Source organism: Nymphaea colorata, chromosome 4 (assembly GCF_008831285.2).
Source record: "Nymphaea colorata isolate Beijing-Zhang1983 chromosome 4, ASM883128v2, whole genome shotgun sequence".
NCBI lineage: Eukaryota > Viridiplantae > Streptophyta > Magnoliopsida > Nymphaeales > Nymphaeaceae > Nymphaea > Nymphaea colorata.
Window position 1 is genome coordinate 9,212,530 of NC_045141.1, and position 16,206 is coordinate 9,228,735.

At 39.6% G+C, this 16,206-nt stretch overlaps 1 protein-coding gene across 1 annotated transcript; it reads right to left on the minus strand.

Moving 5' to 3' along the window:
- Window positions 1-5,351: 5,351 nt before the first annotated feature.
- LOC116252813 (cellulose synthase A catalytic subunit 7 [UDP-forming]) lies at window positions 5,352-13,418 on the minus strand. The gene is made up of 13 exons (XM_031627366.2): window positions 13,277-13,418; window positions 11,729-11,924; window positions 11,411-11,640; window positions 11,190-11,280; window positions 10,974-11,100; window positions 10,476-10,742; window positions 9,987-10,332; window positions 9,196-9,459; window positions 8,733-8,945; window positions 8,278-8,503; window positions 7,931-8,127; window positions 6,762-7,115; window positions 5,352-6,158 (listed from the first exon to the last, which is right to left on the minus strand). The coding sequence occupies exons 1-13, from the start codon at window positions 13,349-13,351 to the stop codon at window positions 5,577-5,579; spliced, it is 3,168 nt and encodes a 1,055-aa protein (XP_031483226.1). The 5' UTR covers window positions 13,352-13,418; the 3' UTR covers window positions 5,352-5,576.
- Between the last annotated feature and the right edge of the window lie 2,788 nt (window positions 13,419-16,206).

The following is a 16,206-nucleotide window of genomic DNA, read 5'->3' on the forward strand; positions in this document are numbered from 1 at the left end:
CTTTGGTCAATTGGTCGAAATTGATCAATTTGAACAATTTTGCCCTTCTGCGGTCAAATTAAGATTAAAAAGCCTAAATTGGTTTATGAAAGGCAAATAAACATTTGAATTTGTCAAATGCATGAATCAAATACCAAATTTAAATTGAATTTCTCAAGTGAAAGTTTGATTTAGTTGAAATCCATTTTCAATCAAGTTTTGGACAAAAATACCCTTTTCAAACCAAATTTGATAAAATTTTTGAATTTTATTAAAATTTAAATTGAATTATCATAATTCAATGGCATTTGGAGCTTAGTAACTAGGTTTTAACCTTACAAGCTCAATTTCAAACAAAAAATAAATAAATAGTACAAAATAAGGGCAAAACCCTGTGCAAGGGCATTTTCGTCCAAATTTTGGTCAAGATGGTCACCTAGGTCTGAACCCATGTTGACCAAACCTAGCCCAGCCCACCTAGCTTGTGGAAATGGGCTGAGAAATGGTCAATCAGAGCCTTTAAAGCCTATTTAACTCATTTTACAAGTCCCTAAGGTCTTAAGCAAATTCCCAAGGTGAGCTAAGAAGGTGGTTGAACCCACATCCTCCTCTATATAAACCTCCTTTTGGCCACCAAGGGGGAGGACAGAATTTTGGAGCATTCTATCAAATTGCTGCAGCTAAGGAGCTAGGAGGGAGAAGCCAAGGAAGAGAGAAGAGGTTCGTCCAAGCTCTCTTCCCTTTTTCTCTCATTCTCTTCTTCACTTTCTTCTATTCTCTCCATTGATTTTGCTAAGTTAGGGTGCTTAAGTGAACCCTTACTTAGGATTTTTGTGGTGAGAAGCCCTCTTTACCACTCCAAATTCCAGCAAGCAAGCTATTTCTTATTCTAGCTTTGCTAAGCTTGAATCCACGGTTGGATTCTTGCTTAGGATTGCTTGAGTTAGAAAACAAGTGAAGACGAAGGACAAGCATCAAGAGCGACCGCAAGGTAGGTGATTTTAACTCACTTCTCTTCTACTTTAGCTTATTATTGATTTATTTTAATTCCAGCAATTCGTGGGAGGGTTTATTTTCATTTGCTCACGGCTGGGAATGATGTCCAGTTAAGGGAAACCTACGCTTCAATGTACATGTTAATGCATAATGCATGCATATGTCGGTTTTTCTTAAATATGAACCCAAGTATCAAATTTTGAAATGGGCCCCAAGGCCACGTCCCTTTCAAAGAAACCAACTTAATACCATTTTGAACTCCATACCATGAGAGAATCCCACGGTGAGAGAGTGATTTTGCTGCACCATGTATGATGAAAATGCCTATAAGGAATGGATACGTTCTTATGAATGTGATCCACCCTTGCATGGCGAAATGATGGACGAATAAGCTTGAGCATTGTTTTATTTTCTTTCTTATTCACAGTCATTTTGATTCATGTCTTTCAATTTAATTAATCAAGGGTAGTAGGGAAGATTTGAAACAAGTTTTCAATCTTCCTACATAAAAGAACCCAGCCATGAATCATCATTATTCATGAGTCATGCGGTCCCTTGATAAAATTTCATTTTGAAGAGTAAGGTATGTATATATATATACGTTGTTATATATATACATACATGTGTCCAATCTCTTGTTGAAAATCATTTTTCTTCTCTTAAAATCAGGTTGGAATACGTTTCCAAACTGGTTTTTAAGAAGGATGATCGTTTTGATTGATTTTCATAGTGCAAGGCTATGAAATTATTTTCATTTCATTTTTACTTAATTTCAGCAAACCCATACGTAAGATGTATGTATGTTGTTGAAATCAGACCATGTTTCATAGGAATTGGTTTAAGAATATCAAAATTTACATATTTGAAAGGCTAATTATAATAGAATCATCCAAAAAGTGTTGATGATCTCATTACTATCAAATCTGGAATTTGAATCTATTTGAAAGACTTGTCATTTCCATCTAAGAAACAAGATATTTATTGGAATCAATGTCCACAATTTTCAGCTATTTAAATCAACACAAGGTCTGATTTTTAGCTATTTTGAAACGAAAGTGGATGTCATCCACGTCTCCCATCCATTTCAAAGATTGAACTTGACATCTTTTTTATATTTTTATCGTTTTGATAATTTTATGTCAAGCCTCAAGCTTATGGACTACATCTCTAATTCATGTGCTTAATCATATAATGAGCACATATAGAAAAAGTCCTACATTTTAATCAATCTTCATGCATAGATTGTATGACGTGCAATATGGACTTTGAGAGATTATGAGAGAGTGAAGAATGTATGTTTCATATGAATGAATCTTGAAGGATTATGAGAGAGAGAATAATGAATGTTCCATATAATTTCCCTTCTCGTTTCATGCATTCACTTTCACTCAAAATCAATAGCACCACATGCACATTCCCAAGAAATTAAGTGATTCAAATTTGAGTTGCAAAAAGTGACCAAGTCATATTACAATGAGAATTTGTAAACCTCACTTAACTTCAAAAGAAAACACAAGCAATGCATTCATAATCTTTTGGCCAAAGTGCATTTGAAAAACAACATGTTTTCTAACAATTTATGTTTTTTCAAAAGAATGAATTCTACAAATCACATGATTTGACAAAAGAAGAGCTCAAAATCAATTTTGATCATAAGATGATCATCATCATCTAGAGTTCACAACAAAGAACTCAATTCCAAATCTTCAAAATCCTCAAGAATTATGTGTTTCAAATAACACCAAAACAAAGGTTTTTAAACAAACTTGAAAACCCTCAATATTCAAATTCATTTATTAAAAAAAATGAATTTTGGTTCTTGAATCCAAAACCTCAATGCATAAGCATATAGGATTTGCATCAATAACTCGTATATGATCCAAATGATCCTTAGTCCTTGGTCTAATTACCCCTGTTAACGGTTGGACCTCATACCGACGGGCGGATCCCTTTCTCTTGAAAATTTTCTCAAAACTCCAATTTTAAAAGAATTTTGCTGACTCGCATTTCGACCTCCTTGAAAAAGGAGTGGGGTGCGAACAGTACTACATTAGTGTCTGACAGTTTTATTTTATCATATGGTCTAGTTATATCAATATGAGTTACCAAGGGTAAAGGTCATTATGCTTTACACTTGACTCATGTTTTAGTGTTCTTTGTAATGTTATGAATGTCATGTAGATTATGTCATGAGTTATGTTATCATTATTATAGAAAATGGGTAATAGGTTATGGTCTTGAGGTCCTATAAATAGGTGATTGGGAAAGTGCATCTTGTACCAAGTATAAGTTGTGCCAATATGGTCTTGTGGGTGTTGTGAGTTGTATGAGTGCTCTCCTTCTCTAATACAGAAGTTCTTTTGCAAGTTCAGTGTGTGCAACATCTGGTACGACGTTCTATTATCATTTATTTTCAACAGTTTAGGCTTATGACATTTGTACTAAAGTTTTATGTGAGGATACTTGAAAATCATGTAAGAGGAGTCATGATTTTGTGAAATGTTTGTTGGGTCTATGACTCAATGTATGATACAATCTCAGTGTCTTTTTGGAAGGGAAAATATATCAAACTGTATAATAAAACAAGATCGTTTTTGAAAAAATGGTGGCTGTATTTTCTCTTTTTCCTCATTTATTAAGTGCAGTTGCTAGTGGTGTCACAGCCAATCTTCTATTCACTTTAAAGTTAGTTTGGCTCATGAGACATCCATCTGCTCTTGATCTTGTGTATGTAAGTTGTAGCCTGTTTCTCTTCTCCCTAGCATCTAAGTGGTTTTGGAAATTGTTCATGTCATGGCACAAGAGAGGTGACCGGTCCATGAAAGTGGGGATCTACTATCCATAACTGCTGCAGTACAGGTACATCTTTATGTTCACATGGTTGCCAAGAATGATAGTGTTTTTATTAGAAAAAATGTGATGATGGACACGCAGCTAAACGTATGCCGTTATGGGGCACATAAGATGCAACTGAAGAAATCAATAGTTTATGGAACGCAAACCAAAGCTGACATATGTTATATCATTAGAGATTACTACTGACGCGCAAAATGTTCCATTATACGCCTATATGAGTATGCTTTCCAAAGCAAAGAGATCATACCTCTTTCTTTTTGTTTAATGTTGTAATACGAGAACTTATTTTTCATGTATGTGTGATTTCTCATATTAAAGAAATACAGATAAAAATTCTCTCTCTCTCTCTCCATGTTTTTGTGTGTGTGTGTCTTGTCTATCTGTCTCTGTCTTTTTCTGTATACATTTGTGTGTGTGTACCATATTTCACGTTTTGGCAACACAAATATGTTGGCTCTCTCTCTTTTGTACTCATTTTTCATGTTTTGGCCACAATAGGTTCCGTACGCACTTTACATGTCTCGGCAATTCAGTAGGCTGCTTACTGTGTATTCATTTTTCATGTCTTGGCAGTGCAACACATGTTACTCTGTGTACTTATTTTTAATGTCTTGGCTATGCAATAGGCTCTCTTTCTTTGTATTCATTTATTATGTCTCGACAATGAATTGGCTGGTCCAGCTTGTCCAAATACTCTCTCTTCCTCTCTCTCTCTCTCTCTCTCTCTCTCTCTCTCTCTCTCTCTCTCTCTCTCTCCTGGCTCTCTATTTGTACTCATTTTTTCAAGTATTAGGAATGGAATAGGCTGGTCAAGCTTGTCCAAGTAGATTATCCATGCATTTTCACCAATATATATGACCCTGGGATTTTTCAGAAACCATCTTAAAGAGGGTACGCAGTAACATATAGCACAATTATGTTTTATCACTTAGTCTTGAAATATTTCTGATATGGTTTTTTTTTTTTTTTGCAAGAGTCAATACATTTGATTTCTTTGCATCTATGTTGGACAATGGATGCTAAGGGTTTCACGAGAAGCTACAGCTGAAGTGTGCATATGATGGATTATTTCCTCATTGACTCTACCATCAAAAAGGTAACTTATTTTTTTAGATATGTTTCTTATGTGCAGATATAATCTAACAGTAAATGTAATTATGGTGCTAATGACTGTATGCAGATGTCATTTAATAAATTTGATTATAAGATTATTTTTGGCATCTCTTACGATAACGCTGCAACGCATTCGCCCCAAAAGAAAAAAAAAGTCTTTGTGCAGTGTCATTTTTTTTTATTTCTAATCTACGGCAGCTTTTTGTAAATGCAAACAAGGCTGCTTTATATATCAAAGGACAAGCTTTCTCCTTCGGTTGGCCAACATGAGCACATGATTTCCAAAACTAAACTCAGGTTGAACAAGGAGGGGGAGCTCGTGAACTTTGTCCAGGGCTCATCAGGGACATCCTTACTCCGAGTCATTTCTCTAATCGTCTTCACACGGCCATCTCAAATTAAACAAGTACTCAAAAAAATGACTTATTGTGTTACTCATGGAGTTGACACTACGTCAGTCATGAACACATCAGTTCACACAATCTTCATATTTTTCTGCATCTTTGCAGCCTTGCTGCTAATAGAAACACAAGACTATATACACTGTAGTAGAAAGCACCAACACAAAACTTCTTTACAAGAGAACAAAACCAGTATGTTTCTTTCCCCCCAATGGTTGATATCATCAAACCTCAGCAGTTGATGCCGCACTGCTTCAAATCAGGACCCTTGGATTTCAGTACAAATGGATCAATGCGAACCCACAATAGTGAGAAAATAGAAGCCAAGAGCACAGACCAGATGACAACAATAGTAGGTGTCCGGCTTTGCCTGCCCATTAGGCCTTTTAGGAAAGGGTAGAGATGAACAATCACCCAGAAAGCAAAGAACAGCTTCCCAAAGAGAGGCCCCCAAGATTGGTATCCATTGTTGATGGCATCAGAGACACCAGCAACAACACCAATCATGTTGATAATCAGAAGAGTGGTTGGAGGAATAAGAAGTGTTGTCCATTTGATAGCATAAAGCTCCCCAAGCTCTTCATCATTGGAGGCCTTCGAAGTAACAGTGAAGTTTGTATCAATTCCAGCCAGTACTTTGAGCAGGCCTTGAACCACAGCAAACAAGTGAGCAGAGACACCACCAATCACCCAAAACTGCTCGTTTCTCCACCACTCTTCAATGCTTACACCACTCCACCTGAGCTCCAAGATTCCGGTTGCAAAGATGGAGATGAAAAGCATGATGAAGAAAAGACTAGCAAATGTACTAATCTGCAATTGCACAGGAAAAGTAGCAGCTAAGTGAGCATATGTTTGCTTAATCCGATGAGTACCATCTTCTGAAGGTTTGAAGCAAATAAGACACAGAAGGAGTATACTCCAGCATGAGTGCAAAGACGAGAATGTTTTTTGTGGATATAAATTTTTTGGACTTGTTTGGGACCTTAGGCTTACTTAATATTAACCTTGTCAGGGCTCATTTAATCATATTTTAGATGGGAAAAGAGAGAGCAATTACTGAATCAAAATATGATGATCTAGTTGGGCATACTGCATAGAGACAACAATAGAAATATCTATTACTTTTCTGTGTTGACAATAGCTGCCTAAAATTCAAAGACCCGTTTCAAATGACCATGGACTAGGTGGCACTGAACCACCTCTGAAGGAACATAAAAAGAAGGTGCCTTGCATCCCAGCCCACACCTGTTCTGCATGTTTTCAGGGAATGAATAAAAATTTTCTGTAAGGAGTGGGTGTCATCCATTTGCTAAAGTTGCAATTTTACTGATTTATAATAGGCAGAAACTCAAGCATTTTTCAGTAGATCGACTTTTCTGTAAAATGGATACATGGTAAAAGATTGGCACTTACTGTTGGCATGATGAACTTTCCAGTGAGCAAACAAATGGCAGGGAGTGCGCAGTATGCTAGAAGAGGCAGGGAGGTGAACGGGTAGATGGTAGTGTTGATGTAGGCAAAGCGTTCAAGCCACTTCAGGTGCCCCCCTTTGTACCCATACCAAAGTGGGCTGTGCCTACTGAAGAAGATCTCGACCGAGCCTAGAGCCCAGCGCAGCACTTGATTAAGCCGGTCTGATAAATTGATTGGTGCAGACCCTTTGAATGCCGGGAGCTGTGGCATGCAGTATATTGACCTCCACCCACGGCAGTGCATCTTAAAGCCTGTCAGAATATCTTCTGTGATTGAACCGTATATCCATCCAAGCTGCATAGACATGAGGTTTAGCCCAAGAATACCAGATCGTTGGAAGAATGTATGCAAGATTTGTTTTGATAATTGAACTGGCATATGCACCCTTCATATGATCAAGCAAAGAAAGCTACGCTATACTTTATGAATAAATGATGCCTTGTTGCAGCTACTACAAGCATATTGACAGTCATGTTAATGAGACTGTCGGTAATTGGATCAAGTAGGGCACTTCCTTGGACCATCATGATGAATGCGGGTCTGATATGTCCTTGTAACACAAAAATCTCGTAACAATTCTACATGTTCAATACAACTTAGAGAAACTCAGAATTTTGAATGTTTATCAAAAATGTGAAAAGAAATACAGTATCAGGTAAGAACAGAAGAATAAGTTTACATGTTAAATTTTTTGTGCGTGTTCAAATAAAAGTAATGAAAATTTTGAAAAATGAAAAAAGAATAAAAAGGTCATTTGTACTTGCGGGAAACAACAAAAAACTACTAGCAGAGACTACACTTTTACAGAGTACGGACATATTCGCTAATTACACATTTACTGTAAGTTTTTATTTTGTTGTTTGAAAATCGCACATTTCAACTTCTAATTCACTTTTTTATTTTTTAGCTTTGACAAAATAATATTCTCAATTTATCGTCAGTACTTGCAGCTACTTGATCTGATGAACATCAGGCGCGATGCTGAGTTCTTAATTATAAACCTCTTTCTGCTTTTACTGGGAAAAGTGAAAGGGAGACAAAATCTGATTAATGCATTATTAATAATTGACTAGATTAGGAAGCTAAAAACAGATGTCAAATACACTAACCTCATAGCCCCACTCAGTTTTGTCTTCATAACCACAACTGATGACATGAATGGCTTCTTTGAGCAGAGCAGCTGGACTGGCCGAAGGGGGAACACCTCCATCCTCCATCAACGTAGAGGCAATTAGTGCTGCAGATTGCCCAAATTTCTTCTCAAAGTTTATCTCTGACATCATTATTGCCTTTTCTTCATCGAACCCTAAATCAAAAATAAGAAAACCACGTAAAGCTTAAATGAACATGGAAAGTGCTTTCCAGAGCTGCTCTTGTTTTCAAGCTTAACGTGATCCGGACCAATGCAAAGTGCAGATAATTTATGACACTCAAGTGCATTGTGGCAACAACTTACCTTGGCCAGCCAGATCTTCTGTTCCATCCAACTCGGGCTTCCCCTTTTTAAGTTGGTCCCGAGCCTTCTTCCGGCGGCCGAAGCACGAACAACAGCCACAGCTGACCATTTTGGGGCGCTTAGGACCCTTGGGTGGTTCATACCCATACAGTGCCTGTCTTCTGAACACACATCCTGTACCCACGTAAACTGGGCCCTGAATTCCATCCAAGCCTTTCATGTTGATCTGTGATTCCCCACAGAGGCAGAGCATTTGTAACAAGTTTTTAGCTAACATGCAGATCTTTAAGTTCATAAATAACAGAAAAAGGATAACTCTTTCTAGTTCTTACAAATTGTATATGAACCGAGTCACTGACAATATTAGAAAATTCTATGATCAATTATTTTCCTCAGGAGAATGATCATGCTTAAGTTTTGAACTAGAATGTAGTGGGGAAGTAAGTGAATCTTACATCGAAGAAGACGGTGTTTCGGTTAGCATATCGATCATTCTTGTCAATGCCGTCGAACCTCTGGGGGAACTGAACGAAGCACACCTTCCTCCCCACCTGCGGATCCATCAAGAAGCACATGGCTTCTCGGATGGCCTTGCTGTTGTTAATGTAGTGATCACAGTCCAGGTTGAGCATGAAGGGTGCATTTGTCAGTATTGCCGACACCCGGATCTGCGTCCAGAAGAATATTTTAGCACAGAGTTAGTAAGTGAGAGGATGATGATGCCATCAATATGATGCCTTAGTAGTGAATCTTGTCGCTTGCTTAATAAGAGAAAGGCGGTGGTATTGAGGATCAATGGATGGTGAAGATGTCAGAACACAGAAAGACTAGTAATATTGGTCATTTGGCAGATCATGTAATCGGCCTCGAGCACGTCAGGAGAATGGAATAAGAACAGAGAGAAGGTATTATGCATACCAGAGCATTCATTGCACCGGCCTTCTTGTGATGCTGAAAGCCAGGCCTCTTCTCGCGGGAGACGTAGACGAGGCGAGGGAGGTGGTTGCCTTCAGTGTCATGGCCGCCGCTGTGGCCGAGAAACACCTGGATCATGCCCGGATGGTCCTTGGTGTTGTTGCCCGGCCATGGTATCCCGTCTTGCATCACCCAGCCTTCTTCCGGCACCTTCAGGGCCTTCGCCACCAGCGCGTTGATGCGAACTTTGAACTCCTCATATTCTCTCTGTAATAATCATCATCCCCAATTACACGGGTCATCGACCGAAAAAATGGTCAGAAACTAACGTTGGACATATGCATGATTGGTAAATTGGCCTCACAATTACATTGGCGACTCTCATGATAATTTTACTGCCAGTTACGTGCTAATGAAAAACTGTACTTTTGACCGTCACTTATAGCAAGAAAATGAACCACATTTCCTTCAACCTTCCTTCCCAGGATTAATGGAAGTCACTTACACGTTACGTCTGTTAAGAAAGGTTAATTTCAATTCAAATAGTCAATCCTGAAAACAGGGTAAGTAAGACCAAAAAACAGATCGTAACAGAAAGATTTTCCCTTTTTTCCCTTCTCCGTGGCTGCATGACTTCATTGGCCCCTCATCAGAACAAGACCGACAGACATCAATTTTTTGCTATATATATTTGAATCCCACCTGTCTGCGCCTGAGTGTTAAGTGTCTAGACCGGCTAAGTTTCTCGTGAAGGCGTGCATACAGAAAAGGATGAGTATGGTCCAAGAGCTGACCTTCATTGCCCGCCTTTCCTTGACAAAATCCGGGTGAACTTTGTCCTTGAGGTAGTCGATCTTGAGGGAGAAGTACATCTCTGGCGCCCTCGGTTCGATGGTGAACTTCTTGCAGAAGGGCACCCACTTCCTCCCAAACTCTGCCGTCTCCGACAGGGCTTCGAACGTCAGCATGGACGCACCGTCGTCCGAGACGTAGCAGGAGATCTTGTCCACGGGGTAATCGACGGCCAGGAGTGAAAGGACAGTGTTGGCAGTGACCAGAGGCGGCTCCTTCATTGGATCCACTGTGCTCACAAAAATGTCCACAGCAGACAGCATAGATGGTTCGCCCTCTCTTTCATACCTATCAATTACATTGTCGCAGGGTAATTAGGCACTGCTGGTTGGGATATGGCGGTTTCTAAGCAAAGTGTCACCTGTTCAACGCTGAAAAAGGCTACCAACAGTCGTAATGTTTAGTAATAGCTAATTAGTTGAGTTGCCTACCTCAAAGAGAGACGATCAAGATACGTCTCGCGATCAATGGGGAACCACTTGGGGAACTGATCCAGAATCCAGGAAATTGCGAACCAGATCTCGCAGATGACAGAGGTGAGCCAGAGGCCGAGGGCGTCATGGACAGGGTTGAGGATCCGGTAGCGCAGAAAGAAGGCCAGCACAACCAGGCGTAGGATGATGATCATCCTGTATGGATTGACCTTGCTCGATGCAATGGGTACCTTCCTTGATAATGGCTGTCTTGCCTCATCCATCCTGTGTTAATGAGGTCAAAAAATCTGTTATATAATGCCTATAGTCCATCGCCACTGCATGAAATTCAATCTTCCTACTAATTAATTAAGCTCTTTCAGCATCTTAGGATACTTGACCAAATTCATGGCTCAGGAGTATAAATTTCAGGAACTTGTTCATGTTCTTGTAATCTTTTAGAAGGACGCCTAAAAGATGAAGGCAAAAGTTTCAAAGAGTTTCAGATCAGCGTACAATGGCATATCGGGATCGAAATCATCAGGGTCTGGAGCGAGCAAAGCTTGTTTGGATTTGAAGTCATCCATCCGACCTCTCCACGCTTCATTCTCCCTGCTGAAATCCCAATTGTATCTCCCACTGCCTGCTTCATTCTCAGCGTCAAAATAACATGAAGTCTCATGAGTTTCATGCATGAAACAATTAACGAGTACTCCCAAGAAGGAAAACCACCTGATTCAGAAAGAGGATAGGGGTGAACGCGTTTGTGGAGTGGAGAAGTGGCGACTCCTGCCGGAATCGTTAGCGGGAATTCGCCGCTTACCTGCGTCGAGAAATGGCAAGTTCAAGAAAGCAATGTGAGGACCTGGAGGATGCACGTACAAATTAAATCATTAAAAATAAGTGATGTTAAACATCTGAAAATTGAAGGGGATATCTATGTTATTATTTACGGGGCGAGATGATCTTCCAACGATGGGGGTTTCAGGGAAGCGAGGGTTGGTGATGACGGAGAAGCGGTCGTCGTCGTCGGCGGGGAGGCCTCGGCCGTAGCGCATCTTGGCGTGGAGCATGGCCTCTGCCTGGTGCTGCCGCATGGCACCCGCCTCCTCCTCCAGGTTAAACTCATGCTCAATGTCGTCCACGTCTTCCTCCTCCTCGTCCCCCTCCACTCTCGGGCTCCCTGCACATCATGCCCCCTAAGATTCTCAGGCCTTCGTCGAATCGAGGAGTGGAATCAATCCACGGAAGGCGTATCTGCGACTGCGTACCTTTGAGGCGCTTGTATCTGGTCTTGCACTGTGGGCAGTGCTGGGTGCCTTCCCTTCTCTCATACTCGTAGCAGGGACGGCATACCGGGAACCCGCACTCGTTGCACGCAACGAACAGCTCGCCGTCGGCCGTCTTCCCGATGTCGTCGCCGCAGATCTCGCAGACGTGCCGGTTTACAGATCTCAGTGGCTTGGGCTGCGTCGACGCATGCACAATCAAAATGACATACGTAATATAAAACAACATACTATTACTAGCTAAGTTCACAACAGTTGGTCATTTGGCACATCCACTATTTGCTACGATTCTAGCTGAGCCAAAAGCGGGAGCCGAGCAACGATTTCACCAGTAGTGGAAAAGACCAAACGGTTTAAATATAATTTTTAAAACATTTTTATACTTTAGATATAATTTTTTTAAAAATTTCGATGGAGGCCAACACCTATTTTTTAAAAATTTTGATGCTTAAGTTTTAATTTTTCAAGACATGAGGAAGCCTTGGCTCTGCCGCCAACCCACGCTCATGGCATAGATATTGCACAATCTGTAGTTAAGACTGCATCGGTTTGACTTGGTTGGACCTGGTTCGATAAGAGTTAGGTTTGAGCGGGTCTCAGCTCGTGATTGCAGTTGGGTTTGAGGAAACTCTAGTTTGGGCTTGGTTAAAATTTAAAAAATATATTTTTTAATATAACATAATATATAAATATAATTAAATCAAAATATTAAAAAAAGATTTTTTTTTAAAAAAATATTTGTTCCTTTTTTTTAAGAGTATTTTGTTAAACCTAACAGTCACTTGAGCACTCTATTTTTGTTTTTCTACGTTCATTTGAAACTAAATGAAAAATACCATGACTGACGTCCGGCATGGAGGTCTATCGATAAGAGGGCCCTGCGTTATGTATTCTCAACGTGAAGTTAGAGAAAGGCAAAAAAAAAAAACGTTAGTAGGTGTCTTGTTGATCATGTCTTTCTTTATAAGGAGAAAAAGGGGTAGGGGAAAGCTAGAGCCTAGAGGCGATTCAATTCAATTATATTAATCTAATTGGATACACATAGTGTTTTTAAAACCAAGTAGTCCACCGGCAGCTATATCTAATTTACATCGAACCAATATCATCATTGACTTGCTTAATATTCACTCGGCAATAACAAATTGTTTCATGTATTTGCTCTTAATTCATATGATATTATAACACAGTAACCGGATGAGAACTACTTGGGCGTTAGCATAGAAAATCCAAAGCTTTGGTTTTCATTAGCATGAGAGAATTTGGTTGTAGCTGAGAATTAGGTCCCAGATTTTGGCCTCGTAAACCGGATTTGATCCAGTTCAGACAAACGAGTCGACAACTGATGCATCTAGATCCAAGTCACAGAGATCTTACATATTTAACTTCGCAGCAATTCATGACACAGGCAACTTAGGAAAATAAAGGACACCACCTTTTATGTTATGTTTTGGCTAAGTTAGCGTTAAAAAATGTATTTGATATTACGCTAAGTCGAAGTATTTCTATTGCAAAAGATACCGAGAATGTTACCTCTTCGTGGCCATGGATGACCACCAGCTCGTTCCTGTTGTGAGATCCCGCCACCAATCCGGCACTTGCCTCCATAATTTCCTCCGCCGGTCGTCGTCAGTGGCGGCCGCCTGGGAACTTTCTTGGGCAGTTTTTGCCTGTAGGTGTGGGAAATTTAAGGTCCAGGTTGTGGAGTGTATATATATATATATACATGTGGGAGGAGCATTCCATCCCTTTGATGCAAAGGTGGAATTATCAGATCTGCTTTCTCTTTCTGGTTTGTTATCTGGTCGCCATTGCTGTGAGTTGAAGCGAGCTCGCAACAACCGGACTCACGTTGCCCAACCACTGTATGTGGTTCCAATCGCAAAATTACAAAAGTATGCTTCGACTCTTCGAAAATAGCACTTTTAATTTGCTTCCGCCATCGTCATATAAGACTGGATTTGGATCCTCGCCGGCTGAATGGGACTAAATAACTGGACCGCTTGTTAGAATTCGAGTATGAAGCAACGTGGTTACGTGGGGAAAACAAAAGGAAAACGGAAATGTAGCTATTTGCATCTATTTTATGCGAAATCCGCTCATATTACATGTGGTGGCCCAGCTCAAGCTCGACTTCCCTCAAAAAGTTCAAGCTGAAGTTCCATAGAACATACTCAAGCTTGACTTGATGAGTTCGAATTCGACTTACTTAACTCGTTTCACTTGTTTTATGTTAACCATCTTGTTTCTTTTAACTCATCAGCTTGTTTCAATCGTTCACTCGTTTAACTGATTCGACTATTATGAGCCAGTTTTACGTAGTCAGTCAAGCCGATTTTAAACGATTAAGTTCTCACAACTCAAATTCAACTCGTTTAACATTTCAAGTAAAAAATGAAACTAAAACTCAACTCGTCTATAAGCCGTTTGAGTTCAAGTTGAGTTTTTTCGATTGAGTTTGAGTGGAGCTCGAGTTTGCTTGATTCATTGTGCAGCCCTAATTATACGAGGCACCGATTTGGTCTGGAATCAGATAACATGTTGTACGCTAGATCCAGAAAAAGTCTTTAATTCAACCGGCTTTTAACTGCGCATGTGAACAGGTTGGACTTAGGTTGGGATTATGTCCTTCTAAACTAAATTTGTTGGTATATATCTGAATATTTTCTTAATTATATTTAGATTAGATGCTGATGCAATCAGCTATCTTTTTACTCCCGCTATTTTCGGGGTCTAGGGATATATATATATATATATATATATATATATATATATATATATATATATATATATAAAAGTGTGTGTGTTTTTGGACTAAGCTTGGCAACGGCCTCGGGTACCCGGCCCAATCCGGGCTCAAAAAAACCGACCGAGTCGGTCAGATGGGGCTCAATTTGACCCGATTATTTTTTTTATTTTTAATTTAATTATAATATACATTTTATATTAAAAAAATATTTTATATTTATAAAATATTTTTTATTTTAATCAGGCCAGACCCAAGCTTGAGTATGTATCGGGCCCAGGCCCAAACTCGGATTTTGGGTGTCGAACCCACCCGGACCCGGACCCTTTTGTTTGTCAGTTAGCAGATCAAGTATCAGAATCGAATCAAAGAGTTTGATAACCAGCCCCCAAAGCGGGGTATCTTTGTAAATATGTTGCGTAGGTTGGTTGGGTGCAACCAAAGCAGCTGGTAGAGAATGAATGTGAAGCTTTGGGAGGACGACAGCTATTGCTCCTAATAAAAGAAGAAGAGGAGAGAGGGTCACATTAGACGGTGAGGTTTTATAAGTAATATACCTTGATGCACTCCTCCCACCTAACTCAAATGCATATACTTTTTTTAATAATAATCATAACAATAAAAGTAGGGCCTTCAGTGACCCGCAGACGACTCCTCATGGACAAAAAGGGGGGAGTTCTAGCGTTACAGTACTTACCTCTCTTGCTATTGACCTTTTAACAATGCATTTTTTTTCTGTTAACAAAAGTTTTGGAAAGTTTCTAAGGGAGAGAAAATGCCATCGATGAACAATTTGTTTACATGCGGTAAGGCATCCACCGGTCTGAGCTATGAGGCCCACCCGCCCTTCCCAAGCTCGAACCCAGCCAGTCCGTTGCTCCCTTAGTCTCAGTTAAGCTTATTTCAGCAAAAGTTCCCTCACGTCTCTGTGAATGTGCTCATATATATTATATATATATATATATATATATATATATATATATATATATATATATATATATATATATATATATATGAGAAAAAGGGTACCAACATTTGAATTCGCCCATGTCAAGAATGAAGGATGAAAAATGTTACCGGCAGTTATGGCATGTCACTAATTTTTTATTATTATTTAACACATTTTTTCTCCAAATGAGGGTCACTATGTTCAGGGCAGCACCCCAAGCATTTTATGGGGACAAGGGGTTGAAAGCTTCGGATCTCTCTACCGGGCCGTGGCTTTCCCCACTCACCTAGACTACCTTCTTCTATTTTTTTTTTTTTTTTTAATTTCCTTCAATAGATATCACATGATAAACGATAGTGGCTCATACAGTTCACTACCTTCTTCAGTCCATACATTCTATATATATATATATATAGTCACTCTTGCCTGCCACAGTTGGTCATTCTTTTCTCCATTTGTAGCGTGACGACGTTGCCGAGGGAAGGAAGAGCAAGAAGAGCTGGCAAAGTAGACATTTCAATTCTAGCACAGCTTCCACAGAGCTGGGGAATCTTTTATGGGACAAATGTAGGGTGGTGAACGGAGTTCGTCGGTTATGTGTTACGCTTATCAGGGATAATACTATCGGGTCATGACGCCCAAATTTGAGAGAATGAAATGTATATAGCCGAGGCTGCAAAGAAAGGTAAGGTTAACAAAGAAGAAAGGGGATTTAATTAGAGCTTTTATCAACCATGAATAGCCGGAAGAGAAAGTTTGAGGAAGCCA